Source organism: Artemia franciscana, chromosome 19 (genome assembly GCF_032884065.1).
Source record: "Artemia franciscana chromosome 19, ASM3288406v1, whole genome shotgun sequence".
Taxonomy (NCBI): Eukaryota; Metazoa; Arthropoda; class Branchiopoda; order Anostraca; family Artemiidae; genus Artemia; species Artemia franciscana.
Window position 1 is genome coordinate 13433372 of NC_088881.1, and position 17043 is coordinate 13450414.

A 17043-nucleotide genomic window follows, 5' to 3' on the forward strand; every position below is an offset into this window, starting at 1 on the left:
AACAAAGAATTTAAAATATACTGATTAAATTTTTGTCAAAGTTTTGCACGCGTCATCTTATGCAAAAAACGTGAATTATCCTAAAAACATAACATAGGTGGAACAGCAAATAATTAAAACTTACCAATCAGACCTAACTTGATGTTGAAATTTTAAAGAATTATTGTGAAACAGCAAGCAATATTTCAATAAGATCTGGATAAAAAAAGCACTTGTTCAAGTTTAGGTTGAGAAGAGGCTTCTCAACCTCTAAAGACAACTATTCATAGTTATTTGCCAATTTTTTCACGATACCTTAAATATTCCAATATCCCATTAAGTTAGTACAACAATTTCACTTACATTTCATCATCATTTTCGGAAAGAATTCTGATTGGAGGAATGTGAAATGATTTTGTTTTTGACTGATTCAAGTCAGGAACACTGCCTTGATGAGATGAAGCCACATAAAGAGAAGCCGATCTTACCCTTCCTTTGGAATTAGGAATTACTGCTGCACCAGACGCCGACTTACCTATGAATAGAGTGCCCCTTGAACTGATGAGTATATTTTATACAGAACTTGTACAGGCGCCAATAATTAAAAACACTTTTCGTATAAACCCTAACACCATGCCAACTTTAGGGACTGGAATCGGTAAGCTGTCTCTACATTGATCCACATGTGCAACAATGTGCATCAATGTACAACCATAAATTGTTTAGTAAAGCGCTCTTTTATGGCAAAATGCTTTGCTGATAATTTCAATCAGAACAGCGTTGAATTCTAATTTCACTCGTCATGTCAAATAAAGAAAAGATTAAAACAATTCCGTCAAAGAGAAGTATTAGAAAAAAAAAACAAATAAAGCTTAAAAACTAATTGAGAATGAAATTTACCACAAAAAAAATATTATAGAAATTAAAAGAGGCAATGTGATCAAAAGGTGATATGTTCAAATTAAATTATTTCTTATGCAACTGTCAAGAAAAGAATAAAACTGAGCCCATTCAATACTTTGTAGCTAGTCTGAAGCAACAGCACCATATTTCATTGTATGTCCAAGTTGTCTTAGCTTATATTTTTCAATAATTTTTATGAAAAAATAACAAGTAACCATGAAACAAGAGGAGAGGGAGTAAATAAGAGTGAGGTATACAGAAGAAAACAGAAAAAAGAGAGAAAGAGTGGGAGGCAGAGAGAGAGTATATATCCTTGGTGGATTTACTTGTTACACATAGGCAACCTCTAAGGCAATACATCGCCTTGCAAAATAGCGACCGTAATAATTTTTCCTGGACGTTACTAAAAAATTCACCAATCTTTAAATGTTGGAAGGATAAAACATGCTCTGAATGTATCAACAGTTATTCTCTAGAGGTCAGCAATGAACCTCAATTGTTTGGATCAGTCCATGTTCGATTATATGATTTTTACTTTTAAGATGCTTACAAGTTGAAAGTTTTCAAAATGTTAAAAATTATGTTATGTCTCCTATTTCCCGAAATCCCAATACCATACTTTCCAGGAGAGCACTGACGATTCTCTGTAAAAGTATTTGCTTAAAATCATATGTTCCATTGCATATTTCATATATGATACCAGTTGGCTAATATTGACGAAAGTAAAACAGTTCAAAATAGGGATGATACCCTTTTATTGACAGTGAATAGATATAAAATTATTTAACTGGATATTTCGAACACATATACAGTGTTCATCATCAGCAGTAAAATTCATCAGCAGTTGTTTTACTGCTGATGATGAACACTGTATATGTGTTCAAAATATCCAGTTAAATAATTTTATATCTATTTACTGTCAATAAAAAGGTATCATCCCTATTTTGAACTGTTTTACTTTCGTCATGGAAAGGCAGTGTGGTCTTCGAAGTTATCTACGTTGGCTAATATTCCAACGCTTATTGAAAATCACATCTGAAAAAGTACGCTTATTTCTAAAAAATGGCAATGACAGGCTAATCGGCAGCAAAACATAAGTTTTGCAAGACATAAAGCTCGAGGCAGTTGCTTTCGCAACGTCTATTTGTAAATATTTGATAATAAATTTGATTTTACTTTGCATTGCGTCTTAAAGCTTTCAATAAAATAAAATAGATGGGATTGCGGGTCATGCTAAAATTGTGTATCAATAAATTGCAAGTTATATTTTACTCATAATTACACGTGTCTTGAAGTTTTGTTTTTTGATTTATTTGCTATTTCACTACTCACTTTGCTACGTTAGGGCTCCAGAAGCCATTTTCCAAATGATCCTTAAATTGTCATGATTTAAAAGGCGTGTAAGAAGCCTGTATAACAGATGCTTGGGAGGCGAGAGGGAAGCATACCCCCAGGTTTTTATTCTTAATGTGAGGGTGAGAAGGAGAGATGAGAAGAGACAAATCCGCTTCAGCAGACAAATACCCTAGAGAGTAGCTAAGAAGTTGAGAGAATGGAAACGACTCTGAATGCAACAACCAATCACAGCCTAAAGGATGAAAACTGAAGTTGAGTAAAGAATGAAACGGAATTGAGATTTTTCGTTACAAAAGTAAAAGGCAGTATTTGTGTTTTTCCGTCATAAAAACTTCAAGAGACGATAACGGAATGCAACAAGCTCCTATAAAATATGCAAAATAATACAGAGTTCCTAGTTAATAAAACTGAAAATGCAAATGCATACACATCTAGCAATCTAACACTCCAAATCTTGGGGAGAAACATGAAGAAACAAGTTTAGTAAATTGAAGTTTCTATAAGAGACTACTTTTATTTTGGGAGAATAAAATGGAAAAATTATAAACCAAGTGGAAGTGATAATTTGTTAAGTATCAATGTTCTATACAGTGACGATACGACTATATAGAGACCCTACTACTTACTTTTAATTTCACTCGACTTTTCACCTCCTCTCTTTGATTTCTTTGCTATGTTACGCTTAATATGTTTCAAGGCAAGTGATTCTAATTCTTTCAGCTTCTTGGATTCATCTTCAATCCTCTTTGTTGATGCCCCACTTGCTTTCAGTTCCTTTATTAGCTTCTCTTGTGCTATAACTGCATGTTTGATTATCATCGTGCTTCTTTTGGCGACGGAGGAGCCGGGCTGGCGACTATTTCGACCACCATCAACTGTCAACTGTCTGGGTCTTCGAAGTTCGACACCAAGGTAATACTAGAGAACAAGAAGATATACTTTGAGACTGATGTTTTAAGATTCAGGTACTAATTTATACTAATTAAAGTAAATTTGTTGGTAGTATTATTCGTTCCTAAATTCAATCTAAGGGTTACACATTTCAATTCCTGGGGTTCTGGCAATAGTCATGGCAGTATACATTTATTATAATTTAAAATTTTTATTTTACACTTACGGTCTTTATTTTAACTTGTAATGTTTTACACACACACACTAAATATTGATTTTTTTTTTTTTTTTTTTTTTTTAGTCCCATGTTTTCGTCTTCTTTTTATCCTATTATGCTACCGAGGAAAATGCTTGGAAGGTAGGGCAAAAATACAGCAATAAATACAACAAGAATTTTATTCTCTTGGTATTTTTAATTCCCCTAATCTTCGTTTCCGTTGTCATTTTGTATCTCGAGTTTTTACAATTTTACAGGAAATCAAAAATTACAATCTTTAAGCTTTCCACAAGCGCAATTATTTCTTGTATTTAAACAAGGAATGTCTTTAAAAAGTGAAGGTCTGAAGCTGAATAATGCAAGCTACCATGGACTATATAAAATTATTTTAATTAATCTTTGAGCAACTGGATATTTTGAGCACTGGTAAATGTTTGTCCCAACCATGACAGGTCTCCTTTGAAGTAATTCTTGTGTTTTCTCTTGTTGAAGACTTGCCAGACCCGCCATAACATTTGAACCTTCCGAAAGATATCACTGCTGTCGCTTACAAAGGTCGCTTGTGTCATTTTCACACTTCTGGAATAATTGCCCAAAACCATCGACAATAATTGCATTGACTGCTGAACCATTGAACAACGCAATAAACCATTCATAAACTATTCACAAAAATAATTCACAAATAATAATTGCCAAGCAAATATCAAAGGATGACAAGCAGCGCAATGAATGCTCAATCACACTTTGGTCTACTTACCCCTGCTAATCCTTTCTTCGAGAGCAGCTAAGCAAATAGTTTTTGTAGGATATTTTACAAGTGTAAAAACGTTACATATAACCTTTCGGCATAACATAGACAGCACGGAGATTATTCAATAACATACTCGTACCAATGTACCCTATATCAATGCTTGGAGAATATTCCTTGATAATAAGCAAAAAATATAAGATAATCCAAAATTCCCTTTGCTACCAGAATAATGCCACAACTTAATAAAGGCAATATATTTTCTACTACAACTATAGACCGTACTACTACTAGAACTATGTGCACTAAAAGGAACTATGTGTACCCAAGGCTGGAACAAGGGCGTATCTTGGATGTCTTAGGAACGATTAAGGGTATTAAATTGAAACTTCTACGGCATGTTAAGGGAGATGTTGAGGTATATCAAAAGAAACTGAACACATTTTTTTGGTTTTCTTTTATAGAGTTTACAATTGACAGATGAGCTATTAAATTATACGAATAATGATTGTAAGAGAATTTCGAGAGAAATATAGAAAAAAAAACAATATGCGAAGATAAAAGATTCTGCAGTGCGATTAAGCTCTGTCATAAAAGATATTTTTTTGGCTATACAAAATATATTTTAGGTCATTCAACCACAACTCGGACTCTATTTTCTTCAATATTTTCACAGACCAGTGATCTAAGAGGAAAAAAATTTTCAGGTATCTTCGTAAATTCGTAAATTGATATTTGAGCTAATTTCTGGGGGTTTCATTAACCTGGCTGTACTACTTTCTTTAAATATTAAATAGCTTGTGTCTGGAAAGCAATTATTTACCTATTCCAACATTATTGTACATGATTTTTACCATACCGGACTACAATATTCTGATTCCTATAACATCAATACAAAAAAAAAAAAATATCCATTTGAGTTTGAAAAGGGGATCTTTATTATTTAACATTCGAACACAGAAAAATTTAGTTAATTTTTTAATTTTTTCTTTAGGTTGTATTTTTTAGTTGGGACGAACAAAAAATAGCACTTCTAATATGGCGCATCAACGCTACAAAATTATTGAAATGAACAGACAGATTCATGAGTGGGAGCTGTAGAATAATGTAGAAGATGAGCGTTCATAGCTGTGGTGCTCTTAGGTGGACGATTAGGAATCCCGCTGCGTTGTTAAGGAATTCTTTACACTTAGAGTCAAAGTATTACCTTAGAACTTTCTACATTTTCGATGTCTTCGGCTTCATCCTCAGTAGATGGTGCTGTACTTAAAATGACTTCTTCTTCTCCTTCCGTAAGTCTTGTTAAAGTCCTCCCAAGAGCTGCCAATTGTCGGCCAATGTTTATGTCTAAATGAGCATCTAAGCCTTCCATTTGCCAACCAACGTTCAGGAACCATTTGATGTTACCACCTAATGAGTTTTTGATTACTATTAAGTAATGTGCAGAAACGTACTTAGAGAAAGATGAGGTGTGACGGGGGGAAGCCCAAAGATCCCAAAAGTTTCGGGATTTTTACGTTTTCCCGTATTTTTTTTTTTTTTTTTACAGTTTTTCATAATTTACTGTATCAGATCAGAGTATTGCATGCTAATCAATCAGAGTATTGCATGCTAGGTTTTCAGTTTGACCTGACAGAAAACCTAGCATATACCAGAAAATGGTCAGCTATATCAAAAGTAAATCAGTTACCTCTACACATTAAAATTTACTGCAAGTAAAAGGACTACTGTCAAAAAGACCGGTGGTTAAAGTTATAGAAAGTAAAAGGAAACAAGTCGGAATAAAGTATAACATCCGGATATCTCAAAATCCTGGCAATCTTTTAAGCACAATATATTCAAATCACCAGTATTAATAGCTGGAAATTTGATTTTATCTATTAAATTAGTAATTAATTAATTAAGAAGTTTATTTGATAAACTGATAATTAATAAACTTATTGATAATATTATTGAATTATAAAATTAGATTATAATATAGATTATAAAATTATTGATAATATGATAATTAATAAATTTATTTGATAAACTGATAATTGATAATTAATGAATTAAGCAGTTTATTTGAATGCTCGTTAAAAGTCACCTTAAGGCGTGCCGGAGGACAATCAAATGCATCAAAGCAAAAAAAAAGAATTCAAAATTTTATCAATAAAGTTACACCTTACCATAAATAAACGAAGAATCTTTAATCATATAGCTGTGCGCCCCCTCTTTATAAATTTTTACTGGATGTATGCAAAAGCCTTATTTATGGTAATTTAGTTTTATTTTACATTTGAATTCTTAATTTATTGTACTTTCTTTCCATTTTATGTTCTATTTCCATTCTATGTTCTGTTTTTTTACTTTAAATGTTTTCGTTACTTATCATGAGACATTTTTTTTTCTTAATTTATGTTAGTTTTTCAATTGTCATAATTTTTGTGTTGATTGGTAATAATGATGTTAGCTAATAAGATTTTTCACAATAGTGGTTAATCATGACTAATAGAGGAGACAAGGCAGTGCGGTTTTAGGCTTGGGCGGGGTGGGAGGTGGCAGCTGCCCCCCAGTTGTATATTTTTTCTCTTTTATTCAGGTACCTCCCCCCCCCAGATCATGAAACCTGAAACCACTACTGAAATGAGGCACTGACAGTGCTATTATAAAGAAAAGCCATTCGACTCCCCCTCAGAGCCCTGTTTTAATGGAGGACAAATCTGCTGCTAGCAGAGGCGGAAATTCCTGCAAAACGTTCGTAGATAATGAAGAATTCAAGTAGTGAAAAGTACAACTAATTCAAAGTTGTTAAATTGACAACTCAGCAAAGATCAGCAGAGACAAGACACTGAGAATTTGAATGTGAAACAGGTACTGGAGAGCAATCACTATAGTTGAGCAAATTTAGTCTGAATAGGGTACCAAACCTAACAGATTCGCAGCTTGGTAGAAGCTAGCTTGCAATAGGTTCATTACATATTGCATTACTGAGCGGTAGTAAATCTGGCATCATTCAAGAGAATGGTTAAATTCCATTTTTTAAAAAGGAATGAAGTGTGATAAGAGGAAAGGGTATTTATTTATTTAGTATTTAATATTTTTTATCCCCCCCCCAAGGATTTTTTTTGTGTGGGGAAAATATATGAAGAAATGATTTAGCAGATTCATGGTGGTTAGAATTGCGGCCACAGTCAGGACTCTTTTGTCTTAAGAGTGGCCGTTAGTGGTAAATTGTTTGTTTAATATATATGTTTCGGATGAATATAAAAATGTCTATGTCTATGTCTATGTCTACATGAATTGACATTTAACACTGGATGTAAGGGGGATTTATTCTGGTTTTATTTAGGATATTATAAATTGAATTCCCGACCCTATAGGCTTTTTACATTCAACATGCTGCAAGTTCAAATTTTTATATAACTTAATCTGTGCCAGTCTTAGGTTTTAATATTCATTCTTTACTTTTTACTCTTTACTTTTTTAGATAACATTTTTTTTTCATAAAAGAAAACGAAGAAATAAGATGTAAAAAGACTTGTTGTAGGCGTGTCTATTCTTATCAAACAGTTCGTGGTAACGAACTGTAGTAAGGAGCGACCCGGCTCAATAGTAAACGAAACTCTAAAAAACGGAATTTCGATACTAAAAGATATATCAAAAGAATCGGATTTTTATGCTGTTTTAAATATATAAGTTTCATCAAATTTAGTCTTTGTCATCAAAAGTTAGAAAATTTGCCTTATTTTGGAAAATAGGGGGTAACACCCCCTAAAAGTCATAGGATCTTAACGAAAATTACACCATCGCATCAGCGTATCAGAGAACCATATAGAAAAAAATTCCAAGGTCCAATCTGCAAAAATGTGGAATTTCGTATTTTTTGCCAGAAGACAAATCACGGGTGCGTGTTTATTTGTTTTTTTTTTTTGTTTTTTTTCCCCAGGGGTCATCGTATCGACCAAGTGGTCCTAGAGTGTTGCAAGAGGGCTCATTCTAACGGAAATGAAAAGTTCTAGTGCCCTTTTTAAGTGACCAAAAAATTTGAAGGGCACCTAGGCCCCCTCCCACGCTCATTTTTTTCCCAAAGTCAACGGATCAAAATTTTGAGATAGCCATTTTGTTCCGCATAGTCGAAAACCATAATAACTATGTCTTTGGGGATGACTTACCCCCCACAGTCCCTGGGGGAGGGGCTGCAAGTTACAAACTTTGACCAATGTTTACATACAGTAATGGTTACTGGGAAGTGTACCGACGTTATCAGGGGGATTTTTTTGGTTTGGGTGTGGGGTTCAGGGGAGGGGGCTATATGGGAGGATCTTTCCTTGGAGGAGTATTTCATGGGGGAAGAGAAATTCAATGAAAAGGGCGCAGGACTTTCTAGCATTACTATAAAAAAAAACAATGAAAATATAAACATGAAAAAGTTTTTTCAATTGAAAGTAAAGAGAAGCATTAAAACTTAAAACGAACAGAGATTATTACGCATATGAAGGGTTCTAAAAATACTTTAGCATAAAGAGCGAGGTATTTAGGAGGAGATAAATACTTCGCTCTTTATGCTAAAAATTTTTTAAATAATTTCAACTATTTATTCTACGGCCTTTCTGATTCAGGGGTCATTCTTAAAGAATTGGGATAAAACGTAACGTAAGTTATGTACGTTTGTTACGTAAGTTAATTCTTAAGTTACGTTTTTTTTTTTACTAATAAAAACGTTCGTTAAAAATTAAAAGATCTAGTTGCCTTTTTGAGTAACCGAAAAATTGGAGGGCAACTAGACCTCCTTCCCCACCCCTTATTTCTCAAAATCGTCTGATCAAAACTAAGAGAAAGCCATTTAGCCAAAAAAAGAATTAATATGCAAATTTCATTTTAGTAATTTATGTACGGAGAGCCAAAATCAGACATGCATTAATTCAAAAACTTTCAGAAATTAAATAAAAAAAAACAAGTTTTTTTAAATGAAAGTAAGGAGCGACATTAAAACTTAAAACGAACAGAAATTACTCCGTATATGAAAGGGGCTTTTCCTCCTCGACACCCTGCTCCTTGCGCTAAAGTTTGATTCTTTCTCGCAACTCTACTTTTTAAAACAATAAAAAACTTTAGCGTAAGGAGCGGGGTGTCGAGGAGGAAAAGCCCCTTTCATATACGGAGTAATTTCTGTTCGTTTTAAGTTTTAATGTCGCTCCTTACTTTCATTTAAAAAAACTTGTTTTTTTTTTTAATTATTGTCAAGAAGTCAACCAACTTTATCCCTGAAATGGTCTTAAGTCAGACCATTAAGAAAATTGTGCTTGCACCTTACATCACAGCTTAAAGAAATAAGTCTTAATTTTAAACTTAATTTTAGTTAATCCTACAGAACTGTACTCTAGGATTTCCTGAATTAAAATGCATGAATCTTGCGAGAACAATAGTCTAGGTATTATGAGCGTTCAAATTTCAAAAATTAAATACAATCTACCATCAGACTGCTGGGGAATAGTCTTGCTGCAAATTTCATAAGTCCCTCGTGACACAACACATCGATTCATTGGAAGGCTTCTCGTCGTATCTGGCTTCCAATCGTCAAAATTCAAAGCAAAGTCGTCATCAAACCGCAAACAAAGATTTCCGAATTCACCTTTGCTAACGAAACACCCAGCTATGCAGGCCGATATTTTTGAGCTCTCTAGTGTCAACACAGCGGCACTAGTTGTTTCTATCTCATTACAGGTGTTGTTGAGATTTTTCATTCCCTAGAAAGTAAGTAAAAATTATATTAAGTACTTACCGAGACATGGACACCAACTCACGAAAACTTAGGGGGAGAGGAGGCAAAACGTACTTTTCAGAGTCCAGGAGCGGGGGAGGACTTGTCACTTCTTAAATACAAATTTAAAAAGAAAATACCAAAAGGCATTTTTTAATGAAACTACCCCCAAAAAAGTATTTTTCAACATCAAGGGAGGCACATGTTCCAGTCCCCCTTTCCAATTGAAGGCAGTGTTCTAAAAAAATCTGAGCCATATTCCACACAGATGTGGACCAATAAGCTATCAAAAGCAGGTAGCAGCATACAGAGGAAATTCCCCCCGCTCCCAAGTCAGCTTAAAAGATCTCTCAAGGTGTAGCTTGAATTTGAATAAAACCCTAGTTTTTTTTTAAGTTCACAACCAGAAAACTATGATACACCACCATACTTTGGCTTTGTACACACATGAAAATGTTGTAAGTTACACATATTGTGGACTGGACATAATTATATGTGTTCAGCGATTTTTAACAGACAATCTTTCAGTCAAAGTTTAATAAATGACCTCAGTTAAATGAGTTGTTGTACGAAAGTCCTTTCCATCCCAAAACAGGATTTTTCCATTAAGCTGTGGACGGCAACATATCCTGGGCTTTTATGAGCTTCCATATATGCATGAGCTTTCTATTGAAAATATATGAGCTTTCTATTCATACAATTCCTACTGTGGATACGAAGAGTACCACAAGAGTTTAACGAAGAAAGAGAGAGAGAAAGAATTAGGTCTGGACTACATCAAAGGCACTATTTGTGTGAAAAAAATAACATGTTCTAAAATGAATATTGTTTGAACGTTTTCGCGATTTTCGATAATCACTTTTTAAATTTTAGTATGTCTTGTGCACCAACAAAATTTTTTATTAAATATCTTATCGATTTTACGCCAGATGAGGGAACGCCACATAGCTTTTTTCTGAAATAATTCTTCTGAGGTAAAAGAGCTCAAACACTTCGGACACTAAATTAAAAAAAAAAAAATTAAGAAAAACTTTAATCAAATACTTTACAAAATTTTTGGTGAGCGTTTAAAAATATCCAGAGAGAACCTGATCTCTAGAAATGTAGGACGGGAGTAACAGGATTGAAAAAACCTAGCGCTAAAAAGATATACGCACTCACAATTTGAGTTATACAATATTAAATAAATGGTCCCAATGAAGTTAAGTGTAAGAAAACTTGAAATCTTATTTCAGCGTTTTGTGACCCTCTTTCATTTTTTCGTTTTTGAAGTTTTCTGAAAAGATCCTTATATAAAATACGTTTTTAATCTGTTTCCTGTTATCCTAGGTATTTCCTAAGAATGCTTCACCGTTTCTGTAATTTTTTCCCTGTTTCTGAGTTAAAAATTATCTATTGTAAGATTATCCAACCACATATTGTATATGAGTTTGCCCTTTTGGTTAATAGATTTTATACTAATTATAAAGGAATCCGCACAAATCAGAATAAAGAGGTTCGCCTCTTGGACTTTGTGTTAATTTTAGTGAAAAACTTACTTATAATTGACACCTAAAATTTTTGCATGCTGGTCAGTTACGTGATTACTAGTTATTAACACTTGTATACCAATGTTTGAATGATGTTGAACAAGCCTATCCTTTAGACATATTTTCTGTTGATTCTGTTTATTATTCTTTTCATATTAAGAATGCAGATAAACTAGCATTTGAGAAGAGATATACAGCAAAGTCAGCTCATGTGTTTGTCAAAAGTGTAACTCTCTGTAATAGGCAACCCGGACAGCCTACCCGGCTGTCCCGACAGCCTACCCGGACTTTTAGCAATAATAATAATTTAGTTTCGACCCGCTACAAAAAATCAAAGCGGAATACCAATAAAAGAAACAAAACAAACACTACACAAAACAGAAAGAACAAGAAACTAAAGCAAACGAGTAAGGCCACTACTATTGCTGCGGTTACTAGTATTCGGCCGATTGGAGATAAATTGTTCGTGAACATTGAAAAATCGGTAGCTTCTGATTTCTGTGAGTCTGTAGTCTCGGGTATTGGTACAAAGATTCTGCAGAAACGTTACCTCGGAATAATAAAAAAAAATCCCGCTGTCATTTAATGCTTCCGAATTCAAAATGCACCCAGGAGTCGTTGACGCAAACCGAATTGGTTTGTCCCAAACTATCAAGCTAGACTTTTCGGATTCGCTTGCAAAACGTGACGCTATGAAGAATGGGGTAAAAATCGGTTACGAGTTTTTCAGATTTTATGATTTCTTAAGTGTACCGCGATGTTGCTTTAAGTGCAGGTCTCACGATCATGTTCTCAACGATTGTACCAGTCAGGTGGAAAAATGTGCGCGTTGCGCCAAAAATCATACTTTTTCGAAAGATGCGCCTTGTACAAATAGCCCTAAATGTGCAAACTGCGGCGACTCTCACACTTCATATAGTCTATTATGTCCAGTGCTCAAGTCTTATATTACGACCGGTGTGAAAAAATGACGTCGCAAAAGTTCTCGGTTATTTTGTACAATATAGATGGAACACGTCAAAAAGAGCACATCACTGACAAACTTTCGAGCAACTATGACATCGTTTGTCTTCAAGAACATTTTTAATCTTCAGCTAACACCAACTTGTTGAAACGGAGTGCAAACCATACTACGTTTGTGAGTGCTGCACGGTCTACGTTTGGTAGACCTTCCGCAGGCCTCGCCTTTATACTGAGACGTAGCTCCTTCTCATCCACGACGCCTGCGCTGTTCCATAGCGACGAAAACCTCTTGGCCGTGCGCATTGGCGATTTAATACTTATTAATGTGTACTTTCCTTGTGATCGTAAATCGGTTCAATCACTGAATAAGTTTGCCAAGACCTGTAGTGTTTTGAAAAAAGTGACAGAATCCGCATCATCTCTCGGCTACCAATTTGTTGTCGCCGGGGATTTTAATGCTAATTTATTGAATTCAAACATTCGGTCTGATATATTTTTCGAGTCTTTATCTGAGCTTAAGCTAGTGGATAAGAAATGTCCATTTTCTTACATCAATCATTCTGGGAGCCCTACTAATATAGATCATGTCCTTTGATCTCCCAATTTATCTGTTTCGACTGTTTCTGCACATGAAACAGAAAGCGATATAGACCACCTACCAATTTCCTTCATGCTTGGTATTTCTCTGTCGCAAGATAGTTCTACTAGACGTGGAAATCGTAGATGATTTACCAGGCGAAACTGGAATAAGGCTAATTGGGCTCTTTATATTTCTACCCTTATAGCTCTTTTGTCTAGGATAAAAGTTTCTTTTCAGCTACTTCAGGTCGGATCTAAACTTGTAACTGATAAGAATTTTCTGAAAAATATTATTTTGATATTATATCATGCATGAAGGAAGCTGAGAGGGTGGCTGTTCCCGAAGAACGTGTTAAATTTAATACGCGGAAGCCTGAATGGTTGCCCCTAAGGTCTGCTTTAGGGGTTCTGGATCAGTTTCTTCATTTTTATCACGTATCAAAAAGTTTCACCTTAGCAGAGATGCAGGGTAAGAACAGGTTTCTTGTGAAGATCATAGTCTAGTTGTTTTTTTCTTTGACTCCTTTATTTTTACGATGTTGATGATGCAATTAAATTAATTATTTTTTTTTTGTGAATTGATGAAAATGAAGAAAATAATTTGGTAGACCACCTCTGCTCTCACAAAAAAAAAAAAAACGAAAAAAAACCGAAAATGGGTTTTACAAGGCCAATGAAAATACTGAAAGCAACAAAAATTGATATTTCGAGAAGACAACTGCTTCCCTTCTTCATCAATATTGGGGACCCCTCCCCACAAAAAATTTATATTTCATATATTCTGAGCGAAAATGGGATTGACTTAGACCCAAAATAAAGAGAATAAGATAAATAAAAAGATGAAAAAACAAACAACGTGGATTTCAAAATGAAACAAAACCCAAATTAGAAAAATTAAAATGCTATCAACGCGGAATAAAATAACAGAAAATAAATAAAAAATTCAAGCAATAAACCCAAATAATAAAAAAAATTTAATTACGATTTTGATGAAAAAATCAGTAACATAGTCGGACGCAGTTATACCATGTAGGTATACACAATAAAGTTATAGGCTCTGACAGATGTATCAATCGATCATTTGAGCATTCTTAATAATTTTGTGTATGGCAATCAAAACGTCAGCTAGATATTTTCTCTTGTAAAGCCCGTTGTCTAGTCTTTCTAGGGTACCCTATCACTTTTCAAGGCATTTATATCTTAGCTCTTAAATGTCACAGAATATGTATCTCAAGATAAATGTATAAAGAAAAGTGCATATTATATTTAATAGGCTATTTAAATTAAGTTTTAAAAACTAGACTAATTAGGATTCTAGGTTGGGCCAATATTGACAGCGAACATCGTAAATACAGTTAGGTAATGTAGGACGTAAGTTACGCGGCAAAAACAAGTCCATAAGCTTTGGCAAGCACCCGATATCAGCTCAAAAACGTGTAGCCTTTAGGTCTAGGCGTCTTTAAAACGGTTTGAAAATTTGCTACTTTGCTGATTATTTTCCGAATAACAGCTGGCTATATTAGTCATAAATTTACGCTATACATTAACTCACTATTGACGTTAACTGTTGGAGAGGAAGGCATATTCCCATGTCGTCAACCGATACTTCAAGAAACATTGGATCAACTTCTTCAACACGTTTCTGAGACATCATTCGATCAATAAATAAATCTGCAGAGAAGTTTGAGTCTCTTCCAAGATCAGAGCGCTGTTCTTTCCAATATTCATAAGCATTCTTGTAATTCAGCCAGACAAGGATGGCTTTGTCAACTGCCTCAGGCTGGAGATAGATCAAAGGACGAATCAAGGATAAAAGAAGAACTTCTTCACCAGATCCTTCATTTTCTCCAACTTGATTTTCAAGAGCGTTTCGGAAACCTATAAAAAAATAAAGAAAATTGAGACTCAGCCCAAAGCCACTCCCCCCAAATTAAGCATATTACTCGCAAAACAATGAAAATAATAAAGCACGAAAAACACTACATAGTTTTTGACAAGAAAACATCTCAATACAATAAAACGGCATTAACGCAAGGGACAGCTAACGGTCGGAACTTTAAAAATTTAAAGAATTTTAAAGAACTTTAAGACTATTTAATGACTGTTAGATGCTTTTATGATATTGGATGAGGCTATATACACTATTAGATTACAGCAAAATACTTATTTTTACATTCAAATGACTATACTGACTAAAGCTAAAGCCTAATAATAATAAATCGTCAAGAGAACCGCAAAACGTCTGTTCTTGAATTACATCAAAGATTTTCCTGGATTGATTGGTGGCGCTATTCGGGGAGTCAAGAACAGAAAGTTCTTCACATTAACTCTCAAACTACGGATCCTCGGTTTTCATCTATTTTCGTTCAGAGATGAGCTTGACCAAGCCAATATTATACACGTAGGAAATTATTACTCATTTGGATTTCAGCGCATCACTATTTAGTGGCAGGAAATATACGAATCTTTTAGAGATTGCTAATGTGTTAGAAATGAATGAAGAATTTCCTAGAATTTAATTTGCAATGTATTTACTTTAATTGACGTAAAAAATTTCTATTGAAAAAAATTATTTGGTCGTTTTGGCACTAATTTTTACATAAATATTAGAAATAAAGAAGAAATTCTGCGTTAATTCCCACTTCATTATACTGTTTCAGCTTGAAAATTGAGGAAATAAAGGTCCAGTGAGAGATATACTGAAGCACTATATAAAAACAGGTCTCTTCTCCTGAAATGTCCGAGTCAAATGCTAGGGTTTACTCCAGGACTCAATTCTGGCTCGTCTCATTTACGTTACTGACATTTCTAGTCCTCCAAAGGGTTTAGGATAAGCACTATTATGTGAAAATATTTTTAGTCTGAGGTTTGCTGGACCTGTAGCATGGAATTCTTTACCAACGAGTGTAGGGTTATCAGAAAATATTAGCCATTTTACGAGTAGACTGAAGAACCACCTTCTGGGACGAGATTATGTAAATAATTTAAATGGGATGGCTTATTGTCTAGTTTTTCAAGTAGGATTTTATTTCTCTCTCTCTCTCTCTCTCTCTCTCTCTCTCTCTCTCTCTCTCTCTCTCTCTCTCTCTCTCTCTCTCTCTCTCTCTCTCTCTCTCTCTCTCTCTCTCTCTCTCTCTCTCTCTCTCTCTCTTCTTTATTTTCCTTTTTTTCTCTTTTCCCACTTTTTGTATCATTTCATTTCATTTTTTTAATGAAGTCGGTATTGTTGTTCACTGAATGTTTATCAGCCACTACAAACAAGTCTCTGACTTTCTAAGGTGGCTGATGTGGTTCTTTTGTATATTGATGATATGTATACTATAAGTGTCTCTCTGTGTATATTCTGAAAGTTAGTGTTATAAAATAAGTTTAGGTCTTTAAGTTTTAAGTTTAGAAACAAATTAACATTAGTTATTTCGTTTTCAGTAACAATTACATCAGTTATTTGATTAATTAAATTATTTAGGAAATGGACAGCCAACTAGAACCTTCATTTGTAGTAATTATTGTTTATTTTATTTTATTTTTTTTAATTGTTACCCGAGATTATGACTCCATTAAGTGATTTGGTGGCTAAATCTAACAAGCTTTTGAAATAAGTTTGGCAATATAGCCTTAATTAGAAACAAATTAACATTAGTTATTTTGTTATCAGTAACGATTACGTCAGTTATTTAATTAATTAAATTATTTAGCAAATGGGCGGCCAACTTTGTATTAATTATTGTTTTTTTATGTTTTGTTTTTTTAAATTGGTATCCGAGGTTAAGACTCCATTAAGTGATTTGGTGACTAAATCTAACAAGCTTTTGAAATAAGTTTGAAGAGTTGGCTCCTAAACGGCTGGGAAAAGACAAGAGAAAAAGAAAATTTAAACCTTTCATAAGTTGGATAAACGAAAAAAAAACCATCAAATTATTCCAAGAAATACAGCTTGAATAGAAAATAACATAATTCACTCGCAAAATTGTATTAAACGTCTAAATAACACAGACTCGGCTTTTTATGTCGGATAAGGCTATTTTATAAGAAAGAAACAGAGGGAGAGATAGACAGAGAAAAAGAGAAAGAGAGAGAGAGAAAGAGAGAGAGAGAAAGAGAGAGAGAGAAAGAGGGGAGAGAGAAACAGAGAGAG

General features: G+C 34.0%; 1 protein-coding gene across 3 annotated transcripts in view; it reads right to left on the minus strand.

Moving 5' to 3' along the window:
• Positions 1 to 17043, minus strand: part of LOC136039305 (bridge-like lipid transfer protein family member 1) — a 279590-nt gene that overhangs the window by 94716 nt on the left and 167831 nt on the right. For all 3 annotated transcript variants that reach the window (XM_065722912.1, XM_065722913.1, XM_065722911.1), the window contains exons 35-39: positions 14461 to 14786; positions 9550 to 9823; positions 5302 to 5504; positions 2865 to 3156; positions 343 to 514 (exon numbers count right to left, since the gene is read on the minus strand). In XM_065722912.1, coding sequence (XP_065578984.1) covers positions 343 to 514; positions 2865 to 3156; positions 5302 to 5504; positions 9550 to 9823; positions 14461 to 14786 — 1267 coding nt within the window. The remainder of the gene's footprint in view (positions 1 to 342; positions 515 to 2864; positions 3157 to 5301; positions 5505 to 9549; positions 9824 to 14460; positions 14787 to 17043) is intronic.